Source organism: Balaenoptera acutorostrata, chromosome 5 (assembly GCF_949987535.1).
Source record: "Balaenoptera acutorostrata chromosome 5, mBalAcu1.1, whole genome shotgun sequence".
Lineage (NCBI taxonomy): Eukaryota > Metazoa > Chordata > Mammalia > Artiodactyla > Balaenopteridae > Balaenoptera > Balaenoptera acutorostrata.
Window position 1 is genome coordinate 143,271,481 of NC_080068.1, and position 18,556 is coordinate 143,290,036.

Below are 18,556 nucleotides of genomic sequence, written 5' to 3' on the forward strand. Positions count from 1 at the left end.
ATCTTTACTCTTGCTGAAGTGTGCTTTTCTGGATTTCAGAGGTCTAAGTGAACTCTGTAATCGGCGGCTGGCGTTTCAGGGGCTTGGGGCCCAGTGGGTGGCTGGAAACGGGTGACCAGTGACCTGGGGGTGCGGTCGTGGCTGCCATGAAGGATGTGGTCCCGCAGGGTCAGCTGTCAGGGTGTTTCAGGGGAAGCTGGAAGTCTGGGTTTTGGTGCGAAGTCTCTGGTTTTAAAGTACTGAGCGCTGAGGCAGGTTAGCTCGGCTGTGTGGTCTGGTTCTTCAGGTGGTGGGGCGGCGCCACGCGTGGGTCAGTGACCCCGGCGCTCGCAGGGCTGGCGTGCCTGCCTCTCCTGCAGGCGACTGTCTGCACCTGTCACTTGCCGGGGGCCAGGCCTCCCCTGCCTCCTTTCTCCACAGTCCTTCTAGATCAACTTTTGAATTATTTCCTTTCTAGAATGGTCTTCTAGGGATTGTAACTGGAATGTCATTAAACCCATAACATCATTTGGGAATATTAACTTTTAAAATCACACGTGGTCTTTCCACCTGTAAGTTGTTTTCTCTCTTTCGGAAAAGGGTCTGTCGTGTTCCTTATGTAGGCCACGTGCACGGCCTAAATTTAAGACGGTTCCCAGATGTGCTGTATTTGGTGGGGTTGAGGGGGCTCACTCTTGATTATCTTTTCTAAGTGATTGTTGGCGGCGTGGAAGTTACTGATTTGGGTACAGTTTCCTGTGCCTGGCCACTTCACACAGCTCCGTTGATTGTTTTTAGCTCGCAAGGTAGCACAGTTTTAGTTAATTGCCTGCCTAGTGCACAGTAGTGATTTTTTGTGTCTTCCTTCCCAGTGCGTTTGCTTCAGTTTTTCAGTTTTTTTTAATCTCAGTAGCTAGCTGTGTTATCAGAGAGCTGTTGTCATTCACGTGTTATCACGACAGCAAAAAACAGAGACTCTAGTATTTTCTAAGTTCACAGTGTTTAGAAAGTTAAACAGTGAGAACTGTAAAGCTGTCGTCCTGAACTCACACACTTCAGATTAGGAATTATAGACGGGAGTTGAAGTCTTATGTCAGTCTCAGCATCCAGGAAATTCTATTTTTTATTTTGATCGCATAGTATAAGAAATCTTGAGTCACACAGATAAGTAGTTGTAAGTGGTACTCATTTGTATTAGTTTTTTTTGACAGTCATTTCGCAATCTCAGGGTTTTTTTTAATATATAAATTTATTTATTTATTTAATTTTTGGCTGCGTTGGGTCTTTGTTGCTGCACTCGGGCTTTCTCTAGTTGCGGCGAGCAGGGGCTACTTTTGCAGTGCGCGGGCTTCTCATTGCAGTGGCTTCTCTTGTGGAGCACGGGCTCTAGGCGTGCGTGCTTCAGTAGTTGTGGCACAGGTTCAGTAGTTGTGGCTCGCGGGCTCTAGAGTGCAGGCTCAGTGGTTGTGGCGCACGGGCTTAGTTTCTCCGCGGCATGTGGGATCCTCCCGGACCAGGGATCGAACCCGTGTCCCCTGCACCGGCAGGCAGACTCTCAACCACTGCGCCACCAGGGAAGCCCTGCAATCTCAGTCTTAACTGAAACGTCCAGACCCCTGAAGGGTGAGTGGGGGAGAGTTTCTGATCCAAGATAACATCGTGGACATTGTCTAGCTGCTCTCACCTCCCTTATCATAGAAACAAAGGCAGAGAGGAAGCACCCACAACTTGAATGAGCCTTCAGACCGTAAAACAGCAGGCGGTTCTGAACCCGCCCGCAAGCGCCGAACCCCATTGAGTGGGAAAACCGGAGCTGGTGAGCTGCTTCTGCTGTCAAGTCTCCCTTCGCGGGAGCGCGTGTAAGGTTCGCAGCACAAACGCTGAGCTGCTGGTGACAGGTGCTGCCCTCACGTGGATGTCCTATGGCCCCGAGGGCTCCAGGTCCCGGCTGAGGGGCACGTTGTCCTGCAGGCGATCGTGGGGTCCCCTCCTGTCTCCGGGCACCTGCACTTCCGGAACACCCTCTGGGTCACAGTGCCTGTTGCTCCGCCCCGCCTTCCCTTTCCTGTTTGCCCTGAGGAGCTGAGGGGGCACGTGCAGGGTTGGCGTCCTCCCTGGCCCAGCCTTGGGCTGCTGTCTTGGCATGCTGTCCCCCTGGGAAAGGGACCTTCCCACATGTTGGCAGGTGAGGGGAGCGGGCACTTCCGGGTTGCTGACGCCTGGGCTCTGGTGGGTCGGGGCAGAGCGGGAGCTGCTTTCTCGAAGATGCCGTCTGTCCCAGCTCCCCGAGGAAAGGCAACAGTGCCCACGTTAGTTTTGTTTTGATGGAAATTTTCTAATAATTATGCAATTTTGTGCTTTTTGAATATAGCTAAATCTCTCTGGCTAGATCGTTAATAATCTCTCTAACATGCGTGAAGACAGCCAGATTTTGGGGCCCTGATGGCCCTCGCTGGATGCACCCCATGTTTCTCTGCTTGGTCTGTTTTCCTGGGTCTATGTCCTTGCCCCTTGGCTGCCCCTCGTGACTGACATCACACCTCGAGGAAGCCACTTGCTTCCTTGGTAACTGTGTTGGAAAATTGGATAATTAAGCTTGATGAAGACAGGAGATGTGGGCATGATCATCTCTCGCTTTGAGAGGTGAGACTGAGGCACAGAGGGTAATGGCTGAGCCAGCGGTGCTGCCGTGCCCTGGGCAAGGCTGTTACGCAGCCGCCGGGACTCAGGACAGGGCAGGTTCGAGGGACCCGCCTTTCCTGGCTTAGGTGTTGACTGCGGGGCCGAAGGGCTCGGGACAGAAGAGAGGCCGGCGGGGGGTGCCGTCTGCCAGCTGTCTCTGCCCATACAGGCCAGAGCCAAGGTGGGCCTGTCCTTCAGTGTTCCCCGTGCATAAAAGGAGCAGCTAAACTAGACATTTCCCAGCTTTCTTCCAGCCCTGACTGGTGGCTTCTCAGCTGCTTTAATGGGGCTTGCTGTGCCCCAGGCACTGTTCTGGGTACTTGCTGTGTGTTAGCCCGCACACATCCGCTAGGGATGCTCTTGAAGCAGAGAGGTTGCTCGTCCGAGGTCACGCAGCAGTCAGCGGTGGAGCTGGAGTTTGAGCTGGGATGGTCTGCTCAGAGCGCGGGTCCTCGCTGCTGGCAGCAGGCCAGGTGCGCAGGGAGGACTGGACAGGTGGGAAGGAGCTGGGGTGTGTCAGCGATCAACAGCCTCTCAAGTGCGTGGGCCTTCGGCCACCCAGTGGTGGATTTGTGCGTGAGCAGGGAGGGGTTTCTGAAGGGACACGTGAGATGAGAAGATGGTGAAACACGGAGGAGAATTGTGTGGGTAAATTGTTCCAATGTTGGATTGTAAATGGCCTTCCATCAGGTGTTGCCATTGGAAGGGGACCTCTTCGTCGTGCCCAGACCTTGGGCTGTGCCAGGTCTAGTGGGCACCAAGAGCTGGCGAGGGCCGGGTCCAAGCTCCAGAAACTCAGGCTGCAGCGAGTGGCCCTCCTCGAGCGGCTGTCCTGCAGGCAGACACCGAGGACACAGCAGCCTGGGGCCCGGAAGAGCAGACTGGCCTTCTCTGGCGGCGGGGGTCTGGACAGCCCTGTAGGCCTGATATGGTGCCGACGGAGAGGGCTCTGAGGTTCCCACTTCTGGAAGCCCCTGCAGCTTCCCGCTGTGGTGTGGCGGCGGCTCCCCACTGGGCCTCGTGGAGCCCATGGTCCAGTGGGAGACGGCCCACGTGTGAGGATGTGAGAGGGGTGGGCACCAGGGTAGCCCCGCAGGTCAGGGGGCCCAAGGAAGCCCAGGGCGGAGCCGGCACCTGTGGGGTGTGCAGGCAGGCACGGCTGCGGAGGCTCTGGGCCTGGAGTCTGCCGCTGCGCATGGGCAAGGAGGCCAGTGTGGGAGCCGAGTGGGCGGCAGGGGAGGAGAGGGAGGCCTGGGCTTCGGGCTGTACTCACCAGGTCTGTGTCCTTCTGCACAGAGGGCTTTGGTCGGCTGGTGCACAGAGGCCTTTGGTCGGCTGCTGCACAGAGGCCTTTGCTCGGCTGCGGCACAGATGCGGGGCACCGTTGACTGCAGCATCCTCCCTGGTTTTCATGGCTTGCTCAGGAGCCGCAGGTCTTTGTAGAAAAGTCACCTGCTAGGGGAGAGGGCTGCCCTGGGAGACCCACCCAGAGGTTGGGTCTGTCTTGTCTGGAAGGCAAGCCTTTGCTGGCCGTTGGTGTCTGACCTGCTCCTTTGAGGCCATGGGGACTGGCCAGCCCCCACTGGCCTCTCTCACAAGACCTTTGCGAGCAGCCCCTTCACCTCTGACTGTGGGGACCGGCTCCCCTGAGTGTGCTTCTCCGGCGTCAGGAAGGGGCAGGGAGTCTGTCCCACACACTGGGACGTTGGGTGTGAGGTTTGCATCCGGCTGCGGCCTGTGCTGCTGCCGGGAGGTCATAGCGAGGCCGGCCCCTCACCCCTGGCTTCTTTTTTCCCTCTTCAAGGAGACTTCCGTTTGGCGGCTGCAGTCCCGTCCACCCCGTGTGCCTTTCCTCGCGAGGCGATCCCCTCGGCCGCTGGGCTCTGAGGCCCCGGCACACGTGCGTGGTGGTCGCAGCGCCGAGGTTCCTTCCTGTGCGCTGCTGGCGCTCGTCGCCCCCGCTGGGCGATGACTCCGTGGTGGAGAAGTCCCTGCGGTCCCTAAAAGACAAGAACAAGAAGCTGGAAGAAGGCGGCCCCGTGTACAGCCCCCCCGCAGAGGCGGCCGGGAGAACGCCGCTGGGCCAGCGGGCCCTGGGCGAGCTGAAGCACTACTACCACGGCTTCCGCCTGCTCTGGACCGACACCAAGATCGCCGCGCGCACGCTCTGGCGCATCCTGCACGGCCACAGCCTGAGCCGCCGAGAGCGCAGGCAGGTAATGGGCGTGGGCCCCGCTGGGCTCGCCTGTCAGTTGCTTTAAGTGTCTGAAGTCACAGCAAGAGATTGTCCCGCAGTAGCTTTAGTTCTCGCCTGAGTTAGCTGAATGTTTCTTTCAGACGCCTCAGGGTCCCCGATTTTCCGCTGGGACAGTGTGTGGCTGACGCAGCTCTGTAGAAAAGGTGCAGCCGTAACCGCGTGGGTGGGCTCCGCGGGGCTCTGTTCTCTGCCTGAAGTGTGCTCACGGCTCCGCCTTTGGAGTTTGTGGGGGTTATTTTGTTTGTCTGTTTTTTTAAAAAAACTTATTTATTTTTGGCTGCGTTGGGTCTCCGTTGCTGCGAGTGGCTTTCTCTAGTTGTGGCGAGCGGGGCTACTCTTCGTTGCGGTGCGCGGGCTTCTCATTGCGGTGGCTCGCAGACTCTAGAGCGCAGGCTCAACAGTTGTGGTGCACGGGCTTAGTTGCTCCGTGGCATGTGGGATCGTCCCAGACCGGGGCTCAAACTCACATCCCCTGCATTGGCAGGTGGATTCTTAACCACTGCGCCACCAGGGAAGTCCTCCTTTGGAGCTTTAATTGCTTGCTTAAGGTGTAGCATGTTGAAGGATTGACACCCTCACCATATGAGTGATTCTTTTAGAATGATTGAACTGCTAATCCATCCTTTTATGCCAAGTGCATTGTTGAAAGTTACCCCACGGTTTCTTTGAGTTGTCACAGATGAAGCTGTTGTTTCGTGACTTAGTTTCTGCCTTTGTTAAATTGCTCTCATCAGATCCTTGGTCCTTCATGCTGTCAAACCTCCTGCTCCCTTTCAGTCTGGGGACCCGGCCTAGCAGCAGTGACACCCCAGTAGCAATGAGCACCCCTGACTCCCAGCCCTTGGCGTCTAACCACCCCCATGAAGAGGAACCGGGGCTGTTTGGAAGCATAACTGGTCAAGGGCTGGGACAGCAGTGGTACTAGAATAATGTGTGTCAGAAAATAAGAAAAGACTGGAAAATAAACAATGGGGGCACTTCTGGGGATGGCCAGTGAGGAATAAAACGGGACTTTTTCCATTTCCCTCGGCAATAGTGTGTGGCCTCATATTTTTTATGGTATTGTGAATGGAATTTTTTCATTGTGGTAAAATACACAACCTAAAATTTACCCTTTTTGAGCATTCTAAGTATACAGGCTGTGGCATTAAGTACATTCACACTGTGGTAAAGTCGGTACCACCATCTGTCTCCAGAACTCTTTTAATCTCTTCTCATCTTCCTAAGCTGAAGCTGCACCTGTTAAATAACAGCTCCCCACCCCTTGCCCCCAGCCCCCAGCATCCATCATCTACTCTCTGTCTCTCTTAATCTGAACCCTTCAGGGCCCTCATATCAGTGGAATCACACAGGATCTGTCCTTTGTGACTGGCTGGTGTCACTGAGCAGAATGCCCTCAAGGTTCACCTTCGCCGTAGCAGGTGTCAGAATCTCCTTCCTGTTTTAAGGCTGAATGATATTCCGTTGTGTGTATGGACCACAGTTTGTTTATCCATCATCCATCCGTGGACACTTGGGTTGCTTCCACATTCTGTCTGTTGTAGGTAAATAGAATTTTAAAAATTTCACTTTCCATTTGTTTATTGCTCGTATATAGAAATACAGTTGATTTTTATATATTGATCTTGTATCTTGCAGACTTACCAAACTCAGTTTTTAGTTCTAGTATCTTTTTTGTAAATTCCATCAGACTTTTTATTAGGAACAGATTTTGGATTTTGTCAGATGCTTTTTCTGCATCTATTTTTTTTACTATTTATTTTTAATTTTTTTGAAGTATAGTTGATTTACAATATTGTGTTAGTTTTAAGTGTACAGCAAAGTGATTCAATTATATATATTTTTTTCAGATTATTTTTCATGATACAGGTTATTATAAGATACTGAATATAGTTTCCTGTGCTATACAGTAAATTCTTGTTGTTTATCTTTTCTGTGTCTATTTAGATGGTCGTATGGTTTTTTCTTTTTCTAGTTTTATTAACTAAATGGTTGATATTGTCAGATTAAATAAAAAAGCAAGACTGAACTCTGTGCACTCTACAAGGAACACATCTAAATGTAAAGAGACAAATAGGTTAAAAGTAAAAGAATGGAGAAAGGTAAGTGGTGCTAACACTAGTCCAGGAAAGCCAACGTTAATATCAGACAAAGTCTATCAGACAGAGCCAGGATTACCAGGGCAGAAGAGGTCACTCATGGTGACGAGAGGGTCGGGTTGCCAAGAGGACATGATGCTCCTAGACGCTTATACACTCGTCACAGGAGCTGGACGCTGACTCCGTGCATGGAAAACGTACAGAAAAAGCAAATTTGTAGAAACAAATCAAATCCCTGTTTGCCTAGACCCCGGAGTGGAAATGGAGGTGAACTGCAGATGGACACAGTGGGACTTTTTGTCACGATGAAAATGTTCTAAAACTGGATTTTAGAGATGGTTTCAGTCTATAAATTTACCAAAATTTATTGAATTACATACTTACAATGAGTGAATGTTATGGTTCGTAAATTAAACCTCGATAGAACTGCTAAAGATAATTTAATGGAGGAATGTCAAAAAACATAGGCACCAACTTGAAGGGTCATATCCGGGATCATTTGAGCATAGAAATATAAATGATAATGAATTATAAACAAATGAAAAACATGGGATTCCTTGAGTCCATTTTGATAATAAATAGAAAAATGAAGGTGCAAAGCGAGGTTGATAAATGGGGAGATGGGCTTGAGTTGGGAAATTGCTGTTTTGTGACCATCAGAGTAGAGGCTGGTTTGGGAGGAACCGCGATGAGTGTGTCTGGGGAGAGAGATGGGTGTTTATTTGCGTGCTCTTGGGACGTCCCCTCACGAGTGGAGAGAACACCCTGTGCAGGGGATCACAGTGACCACTGTCGCAGGGTAGGTGACGCCTGACCCCCGGGAGGGCAACCATCATGGAAAGTGGTGCTCCAGCCAGAAACGAGGCCCCCTAATAGAAATGACGTCACCCCTCCAAAGACAGTCTCGTCAGTCACGGTGGAAACACAGCTGGTAACGCGGGGAGTGTAGTCTTGGCTGCTGTGCACCCCGGCGGTTCCGAGGGGCAGGAGCATGTCCTGAGTAGGCACTGGTGCAGGGGGCAGGTGAGCTGCCGGAGACCCGGCAGTGATTGTCCACTGTTCTCAGGGATTGTCGATTATTCCAAGTCGCAGATTTCTTTAATGTCATCAGCAGTGGTTTGTTTACATCAGTGAGGCACTTGGATTTTTTCCCTGATCACTGCTGTGTAGCATAGGCTTAAATCTAACCGATTGTGTCAGGGAACACAAGAGAAGTGCCCCGCCAGCACGCGGCCCTCCTTTCCGCAGAGCGTTTGGAGTGCGTGGTGTGGCCGCAGCCTTCCCCGGAGGCCCTCGCTGCTGCCAGCAGTGGCCAGTCCTCCGTCTGTCAGTCTTGTCCAGCTGTCCGCCAGGCCGGTGGGCACCTGGCAGACGCCCTGGGGGGCGGCTCGCTGGCAGCATCCAGCGATGGGTGCCACTCCACGCGGGGAGGTGGCTTCCACCCAGCTTTTGTGAAGGCCGCCACCGTGCGGTTTGGCCTCAGGGCGCCTCCGGAGCGCTGTCTGCTCCCTGCGAGGCGCCCGCTCTTGCTCCTGCGGACGACCGCGCGAGACATGCTCCCCGGTCACCCGCTGGTCCCTCCGCCCCTTTCCAGTTCCTCCGGATTTGTGCCGACCTCTTCCGCCTGGTGCCCTTCCTGGTCTTCGTGGTGGTGCCCTTCATGGAGTTCCTGCTTCCTGTTGTCGTAAAGCTCTTCCCCAACATGTTACCGTCCACGTTCGAGACCCAGTCCATCAAGGTGACCGGCTCGTTTCAGACCCAGTTTGAAAGCAGTTACAAGGCTGCATTGTTTTATGACTGACATTTCCGATGTTAGATGTTTTTAAATTTATGTTTTCTTCATAACTCAGTCATGCTGTGCTATGATTATTTAATAGATGCTGGTTTCAGGTTTGCTTCTCTTTAAATGTGTCTTAAATTCTAGTTTCTCTAGACCAGTGTTCCTTGAGCCACAGGTCGAGACCCATTCGTGGGGGGCAAGACGGGTCTAGGGCAGGGTTGGCAGACTTACAGCCCACGGGCCATGCCAGCCCTGCCCCTTTTGGTCAGTAAGGCCTTCTGGGGACATGCATGCCCTGTCGTGTATGTATTGTCTGATGGCCTTCGTGTTTCACATGGCTCAGCCCACAGGGCCTAAAAGCTTTACAGGCCAGCTCTTTATGGAGTTTGCTGGCCCCTTCTCTGGCGGGGGGTGGGGAGGGTCACACAAATTTTTTAAAATTGTGAAATAGGAAGTTTCCAAACGCAGAGCTCGTGGGTGGAGGAAGTGCTGTTCAGGAGGCACCTGGCGGCGCTGGGCTGGGTGTACTTGCACTCCGTGCTGGGGCTCGAAGCAGCTGCCGGACCGGCGCCGTCCAGGAAGCCGCGCGGGGCGGGAACCCAGGAGTGCAGTGCCCTCTCTGACTTCGCAGGAGGAGAGGCTGAAGAAGCAGCTGCGGGTCAAGTTGGAGCTGGCCAAGTTTCTTCAGGACACCATCGAGGAGATGGCCTTGAAGAACAAGGCAGCCAAGGGGAATGCCACCAAAGACTTCTCCGTGTTTTTCCAGAAGGTGCTGTGATGCATCGCCCCTTGAGGCCTTGCCCCGTGGGTCCCCGGTGCTGGTTAGCGCCTCGGGGCTGCCCGCCTTATCTGGGGAGCGTGCCTTGTCTCCTTTCTTCCCTCCTTTTTACTGTGCACGATGGGGGCGGGGCTCCTGGAGGTCAAGCCTGCTGTCCCAAGAACGTGAACTGACGTGCACAAGCCCTGGCCTGGGTCTCCAGACTTTGCAGCAGCCCTGGGGGAGGTAGAGACCCCAGGTGTGACCAGCAGGGGGCTGGGCTGGGAAGGAGGGGCAGAGTGCCCCATAGCCACGTCCGCGGTGCAGGAGGAAGGCAAGGCCGCCCGCCAGCCCAGCGTGGAGAGGCCCCGGCCTCCTGCCGGCCAGCCGCCTCGGCTCCGCTGGCGTAGCAGGCGAGGTCCAGGGACCGGGTGCCGTGCGCTGCGCGGACGCCTCGCTCGCAGGAGCCCAGCCAGGCAGCGCCCGGGGCTTTGGGTCGCAGGGGCCACTCCCGGTAGGAGATGTGAGCGGAGCTGAGGGAGGGTGTGGGTGGCCCCTTCTGCTTTGTTTCCTGACTTGAGGCGTGTGGCCCGAGGCCATGGGGGTGCGGGGGACACAGCCCACCCGTGGTGACCCTTACGATGGCTCCCGCAGATCCGAGAGACGGGTGAGAGACCCAGCAACGAGGAAATCATGCGGTTTTCCAAACTGTTTGAGGACGAGCTGACCCTGGACAACCTCACGCGCCTGCAGCTGGTGGCGCTGTGCAAGCTGCTGGAGCTGCAGTCCATGGGCACCAACAACTTCCTGCGCTTCCAGCTCACCATGCGGCTGCGCTCCATCAAGGCCGACGACAAGGTGAGCGCCCACAGCCCGCTCCTGGGGTGAGTGCTGGGATCACGCGGTCTCCAGCCGCCGTGACAGCACACCTTCCCGTGGTGGGACGTAGTCGCTGAAAAGGTGGATTCTAAAGACGGCCTAATGTTTCATTATACGAACGTGTCCTAGTTTATTAACCGTCACTTCAGCTAATCTGCTACCCTAAAGAACCCTCTAGTAAATACCTATTAACGTGAATTTTGCCCCAGATCTTCGATAGGACCTATAAAAATAGTGACCTAGAATTGGGGCTCCTGAGTAAAAAGGGCAGGAGGCCAAAAGCAAGTCCTGGCCCGTGACCAGATTGCTCCGGAGCTGCGCCGCCTGCCTGCCCCCGTGCAGTGTGCACCCCGAGTGTGTGTGTCTGAAGAAGTCAGGAAGCGTCCCTCGTTCTCCCTAGTGACGCTTCTTGCCTTGAAGTCTGTGGCGTCTGGTCTTGTGATAGCTGAACCAGCTTGCCTCTGGGCTGATCTTCCCTCTTGTTACTTACAGGCTTCCTGAATCCTCTCTGCCTTGTGTTTGTTACTGTTTTAATCTGCTCTGACGGCCCTCTGTCTTATAGTTGGAGTATTTAGTCCATACTCTTTTCCTGTTTGTCCTATGTGTTTTATGTTCCACTTAATCTCCTTTCTTGCCTTCTTTTGGATTAATCAAATGTTTACTCTTCCATCCCCTCTCCACTAGCTTGTTCCTTATGTATTGTTTTAGCAGTTTCTCTAGAGTTTACAGTGAGCTTCCTCGACACACAGGAGTCTAATGGGACTGAGTGCTTCTCCTGCCACGCGCCACGTCCCAGCTGCACTCGCCCTCCCCCGCCTCTGCGTTGCATGCGCTTTTGCTCCTGAGTTGATGTGTGTGCACCACGTATTTACCCTCCTGACCCCGTTCCTTCCTTCCTGCATTTCCACCCAGGCCGTTTCCTCCACTTGAGGAGTCCCCTCGGTCCCTGTTTGTATGGATTTGTCTGTATTAACCTTCCATTCTGCAGGGTATTGCTGGGTATAGGACTCCAGGCTTGCAGTTCTTTTTTCTACATTTAAAGATGCCATTGAGTGCATATCAGCTGGCAGGCCTATTACGGTTCCTTTGAAGGTGTCCATCTTTCTCCGGCAGCATCTGAGATGCTTGGATTTTGTTACATCTTGTTTGGATTTTAGCAGCTCTACAGTAACGTCCCTAGGCGTGTCTGTGTCCGTGCTTATCCTGTTTCCTGGTTGTGACGCTTCCATCATTGTATTAAATACCACCCCCCACCCACCCCCGACGTGGTTTATGTTCCCCTTAGACTGCTCACGGCCCCTGCATCACATATGCTCTTCCCGTATTTTACATCCTTTTGTATGTTTGGTTTACTTATCCTCTCTTCTTCTTGGTCTGATCACTCTTAAACCCATCCTCCGAGATTTCCGTCTGCAGGTAAAACTGTCTCTCTTGTTCTCCAGAAGCAGATCATCACTGCATTTTGTAAGGATGAAGAGAAGTTGTCTCTCTGCTCTGCTGGAGAATCTGCCTTGCGGCTGCCCCTCCTCGGGAGAGGCAGCATGAAGGCAGGAGGCCTGGGTTGTGTCCTGGCCACTCACTAGCTTTGTGACCTTGAACAAGTCACCTCACCTCAGTGCTTCAGATTCCTATGAGGTGGGGCGGTGGCCAGACCTCTGCTGTTGAGAAGGTGGAGGGGGCATACTTCCCCTGGACGTTAAATGGTAAAAAACATACATAAGAAGATTCTGAAAAGTGGGGAGAAGCCCCTGGGACCCCAGGAATGACACAGGAGGTCTTTGTGCCTCATAGATCCAGCCATGGGGCTGAAGAAGCCAGAATCGCCAACGAGCACAGACTTTAGAATCCCATCCTGTGGTCAAAGGAAAGGAACGGGGCCACCTAGCAGGACAGAAGACTTCAGAGAGTGACTGCTCTGCTCCAGCCAGACACCACAGGACACAGTGTCTCCCCACCCCGACCCGCCCCCGGACCCACACACACACAGTGGCAGCGGAGCTGGGACCGCCACCCTCAGGCTGTAGCAGCTGGGATGGTATCGGGGAAGGCCTTGAGGAGCTGGCTCTTTCATCCCCGGCCCCCCGCCCCCTGTGGTGTCAGTAGAGACCAGCAGGGGGCCTGGCCTCCACCCGCACCTGACAGTCCCAAGACGCTCTCCATACTTCCCTGCTGGAGTGGTGTCAGGAGGGGCCCGTAAGAGGTTCTCCTGCCCCTCCCAGCCAGGGAGGCGTGCGGAGCCTAGCGGGGAGCCCAGACTCCACCCACCCCTCCCAGCCGACTCAGAAGTACCTCTGCCCCTGGCCTCAGTGGAGGCCAGATCTCACCTGTTCCAAAACGTACCCGGGATGTGGTTTGCGATGACTGAGTGATGTCACAGAGAGCTCAGGGCCATTGGAAGGAACTTGTGCTCACAGTTCCCCAGAAACGGGGACCAGGAGGTGAGGGGAGGGAGGAATCGAGACTCGGCCTTCATCACTGGTGCGGCGGGAGTGGTCAGCTGGAGACGATTTTCATTGGGCAGGACGTGAAGCAGAGGTCAGGGCTTGTGGTTGGAGGATTTGAAATATGATTTTCGCACGCCCAGGAAAGCCAGGCTGCAGGGGAGATGTAAACAACTTTGTCGGTTAGTTTGGATCAATAGATGCCAGATTGGTGGGCTTCCCTGATGGCGCAGTGGTTGAGAATCTGCCTGCCAATGCAGGGAACACGGGTTCGAGCCCTGGTCTGGGAAGGTCCCACATGCTGCGGAACAACTAGGCCCGTGAGCCACAACTACTGAGCCTGCGCGTCTGGAGCCTGTGCTCCGCAACAAGAGAGGCCCGCGCACCACAATGAGGAGTGGCCCCCGCTTGCCGCAACTATAGAAAGCCCCCGCACAGAAACGAAGACCGAACACAGCCAAAAATTAAATAAATAAATAAATAAACAAATCCTTTAAAAAAAAAAAGGAATATCAGTATCAACATAAATAGTTCTATTAAAAAAAAAAAATAGATGCCAGATTGTCAATTACACAACCTGTAAACGTTGGGTAGTACACCCCCATGCCAGAGCACTGTCAAGAGGAAGCCAGTTAGGATAGAAGATTGAAGTGAGCTCCAGAATCTCATCGCATAATACCCAAAATGTCCAGCTTCAGTTGAAAATCACTCCTCACGCTGAAAACCAGGAGGACCCCAAAGTGAATGAAAAAAAACAATCAGTGGGTGCTAGTGCTGAGAGGACCGAGAAAATGGATCATTCTGACCGTTGGCCACTTCCCAGATTCAGTAAAAGACATACATCTACAGATTTAAGAAACTGAGTGAACCTCAGACGGGATAAACACAAATCCACACGAAGACACATAGTCAAATGAACAAACGTGAAGGACAAAGAAATAATTTTGAGGGACTTCTCTGGTGGCGCAGTGGTTAAGAATCTGCCTGCCAGTGCAGGGGACACAAGTTCGGTCCCTGGTCCAGGAAGATCCCACGTGGCGCTGAGCAACTAAGCCCGTGCACCACGACTACTGAAGCCCTCGCGCCTAGAGCCCGTGTTCTGCAACAAGAGAGGCCACTGCAGTGAGAAGCCCACGCACCGCAACGAAGAGCAGCCCCTGCTCGCAGCAACGAAGGCCCAACGCAGCCAAAAATAAAAATAAATAAATTTATTTTTTAAAAAATGAAGAAGAAATAATTTTGAAAGCAGTGAGAGAATGGCATCTTACCTGCAAGAAAAACAATTCAAATGACGGTGCATTTCTCATCAGAAACCATGGAGGCCAGAAGGAACTGGAAAGTATTTTTTGTGTGCTGAAAAAAAAAAGAACTGTCAATTCAATCCTAGATTCAGCGAAAATAAAAATTAAAGATAAAAACGAGGGAGAAGTCAAGGCATTCTCAGGTGAGGGAAAACTATGACAATTTGTCACCAGCAGAGCTGCCCTAGAGGAACCTTGGGGTGTCAGGAAGAAAGAACACGACAAGCACCAGGCTTTGCTTCTGCTTGTGTGTCTTCTAAGTAAAGTGCGATGGTGGAGGCAAAAATGGGGCACTGTGTGATGTGGCTGTGTGTCAGTAGGTGACATTAGGACGAGCTCAACAAGTGGGGGAGGATAAAGGGGGGAGGCCACCACGTCCCCTCCATGACGAGGTAGGTGCGTCATGTGATACCAGAGCAGCCCCTGAAAATGGACGCAGAGATGTGCTCAGAAGCGCAGGAGACAAGTGCAGATGGGATCCACGTGCCCCACGGGAAGATGGGGAAAGGAAACAACCCAGATGTCCTTCACGGGGTGAACGGTAAAACCAGGACGTTTGTACCATGCAGTGTACTCACTGATAAAAAGGAGTGGATTATTCCTACACACAACTGCGTGGGTCCTCAAGGAGTCCCAAAAGGTTATGTGCTGTGCAGTCCCATTCCTGTAATGCTCTTCAAATGACAGAATTACAGGGATGAAGAGCAGACTGGTGGTTGGTTCCCAGGGGTCAGGAGGGGGTGGGAGTGTCTGTGAAAGGGCGTTGTGAGGTCCTCGTGGGGACAGAGATGTTTTCTGCCTGGACTGGCTCGGCACTGCGTCCCGGCGGTGGTTTGATACTGTACGTTGTAAGGTGTTACCACAGGGAGGAACTGTAGGACTGCACGTCCATCTACGGTTGTCTCAGAATTGATGCAGGTAGCGGTCGTGTCCTCCTCACAGGGTCACTGGGGGGTTTAAATGGGGGGAGCAGGTGGCACTGTTGCCCTTTGATCCTCCTCTCCTCTCCCCTCGTCCCTGCGCGGTGCAGGACGGGAGAAGCATGGGGTTCGGGCAGCGGGGCTGCTCCCCGGGCAGAGAGCAGGCCCTGAGTGGGTGTCTTCGCATCTCAGGGTGGGTCCTGGCTGTTGACCCTAGGGTCCCACCCCCTCAGACGGTCTGATCACTGCAAACCTGGAGCCAGGGCCTTGGTAGTGGGGGTTTATCTTGTGTTTGGCAAAGCATAACAGGAAGGTGGTTTCTTTCTTTTACAAATGTATTTATTTATTTATTTTTGGCTGCATCGGGTCTTCATTGCTGCGCGCGGGCCCTCTCTAGTTGCAGCGAGCGGGGGGTTGCAGAGCACGGGCTCTGGGCTTGCAGGCCTCAGCAGCTGTAGCACGCAGGCTCAGCTGTTGTCGCTCTCGGGCTCCAGAGCGCAGGCCCAGCAGCTGTGGCGCACGGGCCCAGCTGCTCCGTGGCATGTGGCATCTTCCTGGACCAGGGCTTGAAGCCATGTCCCCTTCGTTGGCAGGTGGACTCTCAACCACTGCGCCACCAGGGAAGCCCAGGAAGGTGGTTTCTAATCAGACACTTAGTTCCCAAGCGTGTGAATGCAGACAGCACAGACCCGTAGCGACCCTTCAGGAGGTAATTGGCTGGCTTCCTTTGACAGCTGATCGCTGAGGAGGGGGTGGACAGCCTCAACGTCAAGGAGCTACAGGCGGCGTGTCGGGCGCGAGGCATGCGGGCCCTGGGCGTCACGGAAGACCGTCTGCGGGACCAGCTGAAGCAGGTGCGTGCGGCGTGGTGGGGGGCCCTTGCGTCCCAGCAGGAGGTGGGAGGCTGCGCCGGCTCAGCTCCCACCTGGGCCGGGGCCTGTGTGCGCGCCGCGCGCGGGGGCTGCCCGCCGCTCCTGGGCGCCGCTCCGATCTCCCTCCCGGCTCTTGCTTGCTGTTGGTGTGCTTGCTGTTCCCTCCGCCCGGTCTTCTGTGGACACACGAGGACGAGGTCAGCTGCCTTTGAAGTTCCAGTACGGCTCTCAACTGAGGCCAGGGGTGTTTGGGGAAGTAGGACCCAGGCCAGGCCGACCTCCGAAGCCCCTGCTCTCGGCAGCCTGGGTTTGAGTGACCCTGCCTTCTCCGGCCGCTCAGAGGGGCCCTCGGGCAGAAGCCAGGGGCCGGCTCTGCAGGGCCACAGGCCTGCCCCGCCGGCATGGGTCTGAGTGGACGCGATGATGGGTAGGCAACAGTCACAGCAACTCAGCCTTCGTATCGGAAGGCGCAGGCTGGGCACTCCCCTCGGGTTGTCTTCCCAGTGTAGACAGAGATCCGTTGACACCCGCTGCCCCCCTGCTGACACAGACGGTGCTTAGTGGGCAGTACGTTCTTGTCCCTGTCTTCACTGACCTTGTCTCCGAAAGGGTCCCCTCGCAGACCCTCCTCTGTGAGGGGCGCCCTGGGTCCGCCTGGGCTGGAGCACACCTGGGGCACTCGAGTGCGGGGCGCTGTGCCAAGGGATGTCAGGAATCGGGGTATTTTGGTTTCCAAGGACTCAGGTGTCTTCCTTCTCTCATCATTTAACCCGTGCTCGGCATTTTCTCCCCGTTCTGGGAGTTCTTCTCGTCCCATTTTTTGTCCTGTGTCTAGTTTGTGTCCCAGCATCGTCGGGGTCCTTTTTGTCCGTTTGAACGTTGTCTTTGTGTCACTAAAATAGCCTCAAACAGCGCCCAGCTCACGGTAGTTGTGCAAACCTCAAACGCCAAATGAATTCACCAGTGCCATCTTTGGAGTTTCTGTGTCATTGTTAAGTGAAGAACTTTGGGAACAGAACCTGGCCGTCTCGCTCAGTGTTTTCCAAGCCCTGCAGCCTCGCTGCGGGGGTGTCTCCTTCTCACTTGACCGAGGTGGGCAGCGGGCATTAGCACAGCAGTAAATAGGCCTTTCAGAGCTTGCGGTGTCTCTCTCGGGAGAACTCGCTTGGGGGACGTAGAGGTCCGCCCACTCAGGTGCCGCTGTGGTGGTTGCCACCAGTTTCCTCCTCCTCCCCCTCCCCTCCCCTACGCAAACCGGAAGCCCTTGCCCAGGTCGCAGGAGACGTGGGTGGGACGGGGCCGGCGGGTGAGTCCGGGTCTCCGCCTCCCACTTGCAGTGGCTGGAGCTGCACCTGCACCAGGAGGTCCCGACGTCGCTGCTCGTCCTGTCCCGGGCCATGTACCTTCCTGACACCCTCTCGCCCGCCGACCAGCTCACGTCCACCCTGCAGACCCTCCCGGAGATTGTGGTGCGTGTTGCGAGGTCCCCTCTGCTGCTCACTCTGCCGGGGGCCCTCTCCCTTCTGGGGGAGCCCCCGGATCCGCCGCTCGCCCCCTCTTTTCTTTCTCGTCTGTCCTCTGCACGCTGAGGGCCCTGCGGTGCGTGCAGAAGGTGGCCCTTGGGGTCCTCAGGGCGTTTCCCAGCAGCCGGGGCTCCTGCTCCTCGGAGAGCAAGCTGTGATGGCCACGACGCCCCGAGACCCGGGCCGGGCGCCGCGTGGGCCGCTCTGGCGGGGGCGCGCCTGCTCTGCTTCCAGGCGCGCTCACGGGCGTCCCCTCCCTGAAGGCGAAGGAGGCCCAGGTGAAAGTGGCCGAGGTGGAGGGCGAGCAGGTGGACAACAAGGCGAAGCTGGAGGCCACGCTGCAGGAGGAGGCGGCCATCCGGCAGGAGCATCGCGAGAAGGAGCTGCAGCGGCGGTCCCAGGCTGCGGTGGCGGTGAGCCGGGCCGGGGGCGGGGTGGGGCGGGGCGGGGCGGGGGCGGGCCCGCGGGTGGGGGGGCCGGGCCGGGCCGGGGGCCCGTGGGTGGGGTGGGGGCACAGCGAGGCGGACGCACTCTTCGCTCTTGCGGCTCGGGCGCCAGTCAGTGCAAGCGGCCAGCCCAGCCCTGAGGCCCTGAAGCTGAGGTTTGAGGCTGTGGCGACTTCACCGAGGCCTCCAGCGGCCCTGTAGACGCTGGGGCGTGGATGCAGGAGCTGCGTGACTGCGCTCATCACGCGCTGCGCCCGTGTGGAGGGTCCTGCGGCGAAACCTGGCGGAGGCCGACTCCGCTGCCAGCCGGCCGGGCTCTGTGGACCTTGCCCCTCACTTGGCGGCCCTCTGGCCAGTGGCACGTCTGCCGGTGTGGGTTCCCGGGCAGGCCGCGGTCTGGCGCGTGGTGCTGAGCCGGCAGTGGCCTTGCGTTTCAGAAGGAAGTGGAGCCTGAAGTGGTGGCAGAAGGTGCCCCCGGGAGGCTGGTGGCCGAGCCGCAGCCGGAAAAGCCTGATGTGACCCTGCCGTCCGAGGCCCTGACGGACAGCGCGCCCGTCCTGGAAGGCTTGAAGGTAACGGTGCCCGCCTGGAGGGAGCGGTGTTGGAGCCGCGCCGGAGGG

The 18,556-nt window shown here is 55.5% G+C and overlaps 1 protein-coding gene across 5 annotated transcripts in view; it reads left to right on the plus strand.

The window, feature by feature from the left end:
- Positions 1-18,556, plus strand: part of LETM1 (leucine zipper and EF-hand containing transmembrane protein 1) — a 30,603-nt gene that overhangs the window by 5,495 nt on the left and 6,552 nt on the right. For 3 of the 5 annotated variants that reach the window (XM_057546547.1, XM_057546550.1, XM_057546551.1), the window contains 8 exons: positions 4,466-4,877; positions 8,612-8,755; positions 9,429-9,566; positions 10,209-10,412; positions 15,830-15,949; positions 17,305-17,436; positions 17,754-17,903; positions 18,374-18,508. In XM_057546547.1, the coding sequence (XP_057402530.1) occupies positions 4,466-4,877; positions 8,612-8,755; positions 9,429-9,566; positions 10,209-10,412; positions 15,830-15,949; positions 17,305-17,436; positions 17,754-17,903; positions 18,374-18,508 (1,435 nt within the window). The remainder of the gene's footprint in view (positions 1-4,465; positions 4,878-8,611; positions 8,756-9,428; positions 9,567-10,208; positions 10,413-15,829; positions 15,950-17,304; positions 17,437-17,753; positions 17,904-18,373; positions 18,509-18,556) is intronic. The other 2 variants (XM_057546548.1, XM_057546552.1) reach the window with 2 other exon arrangements.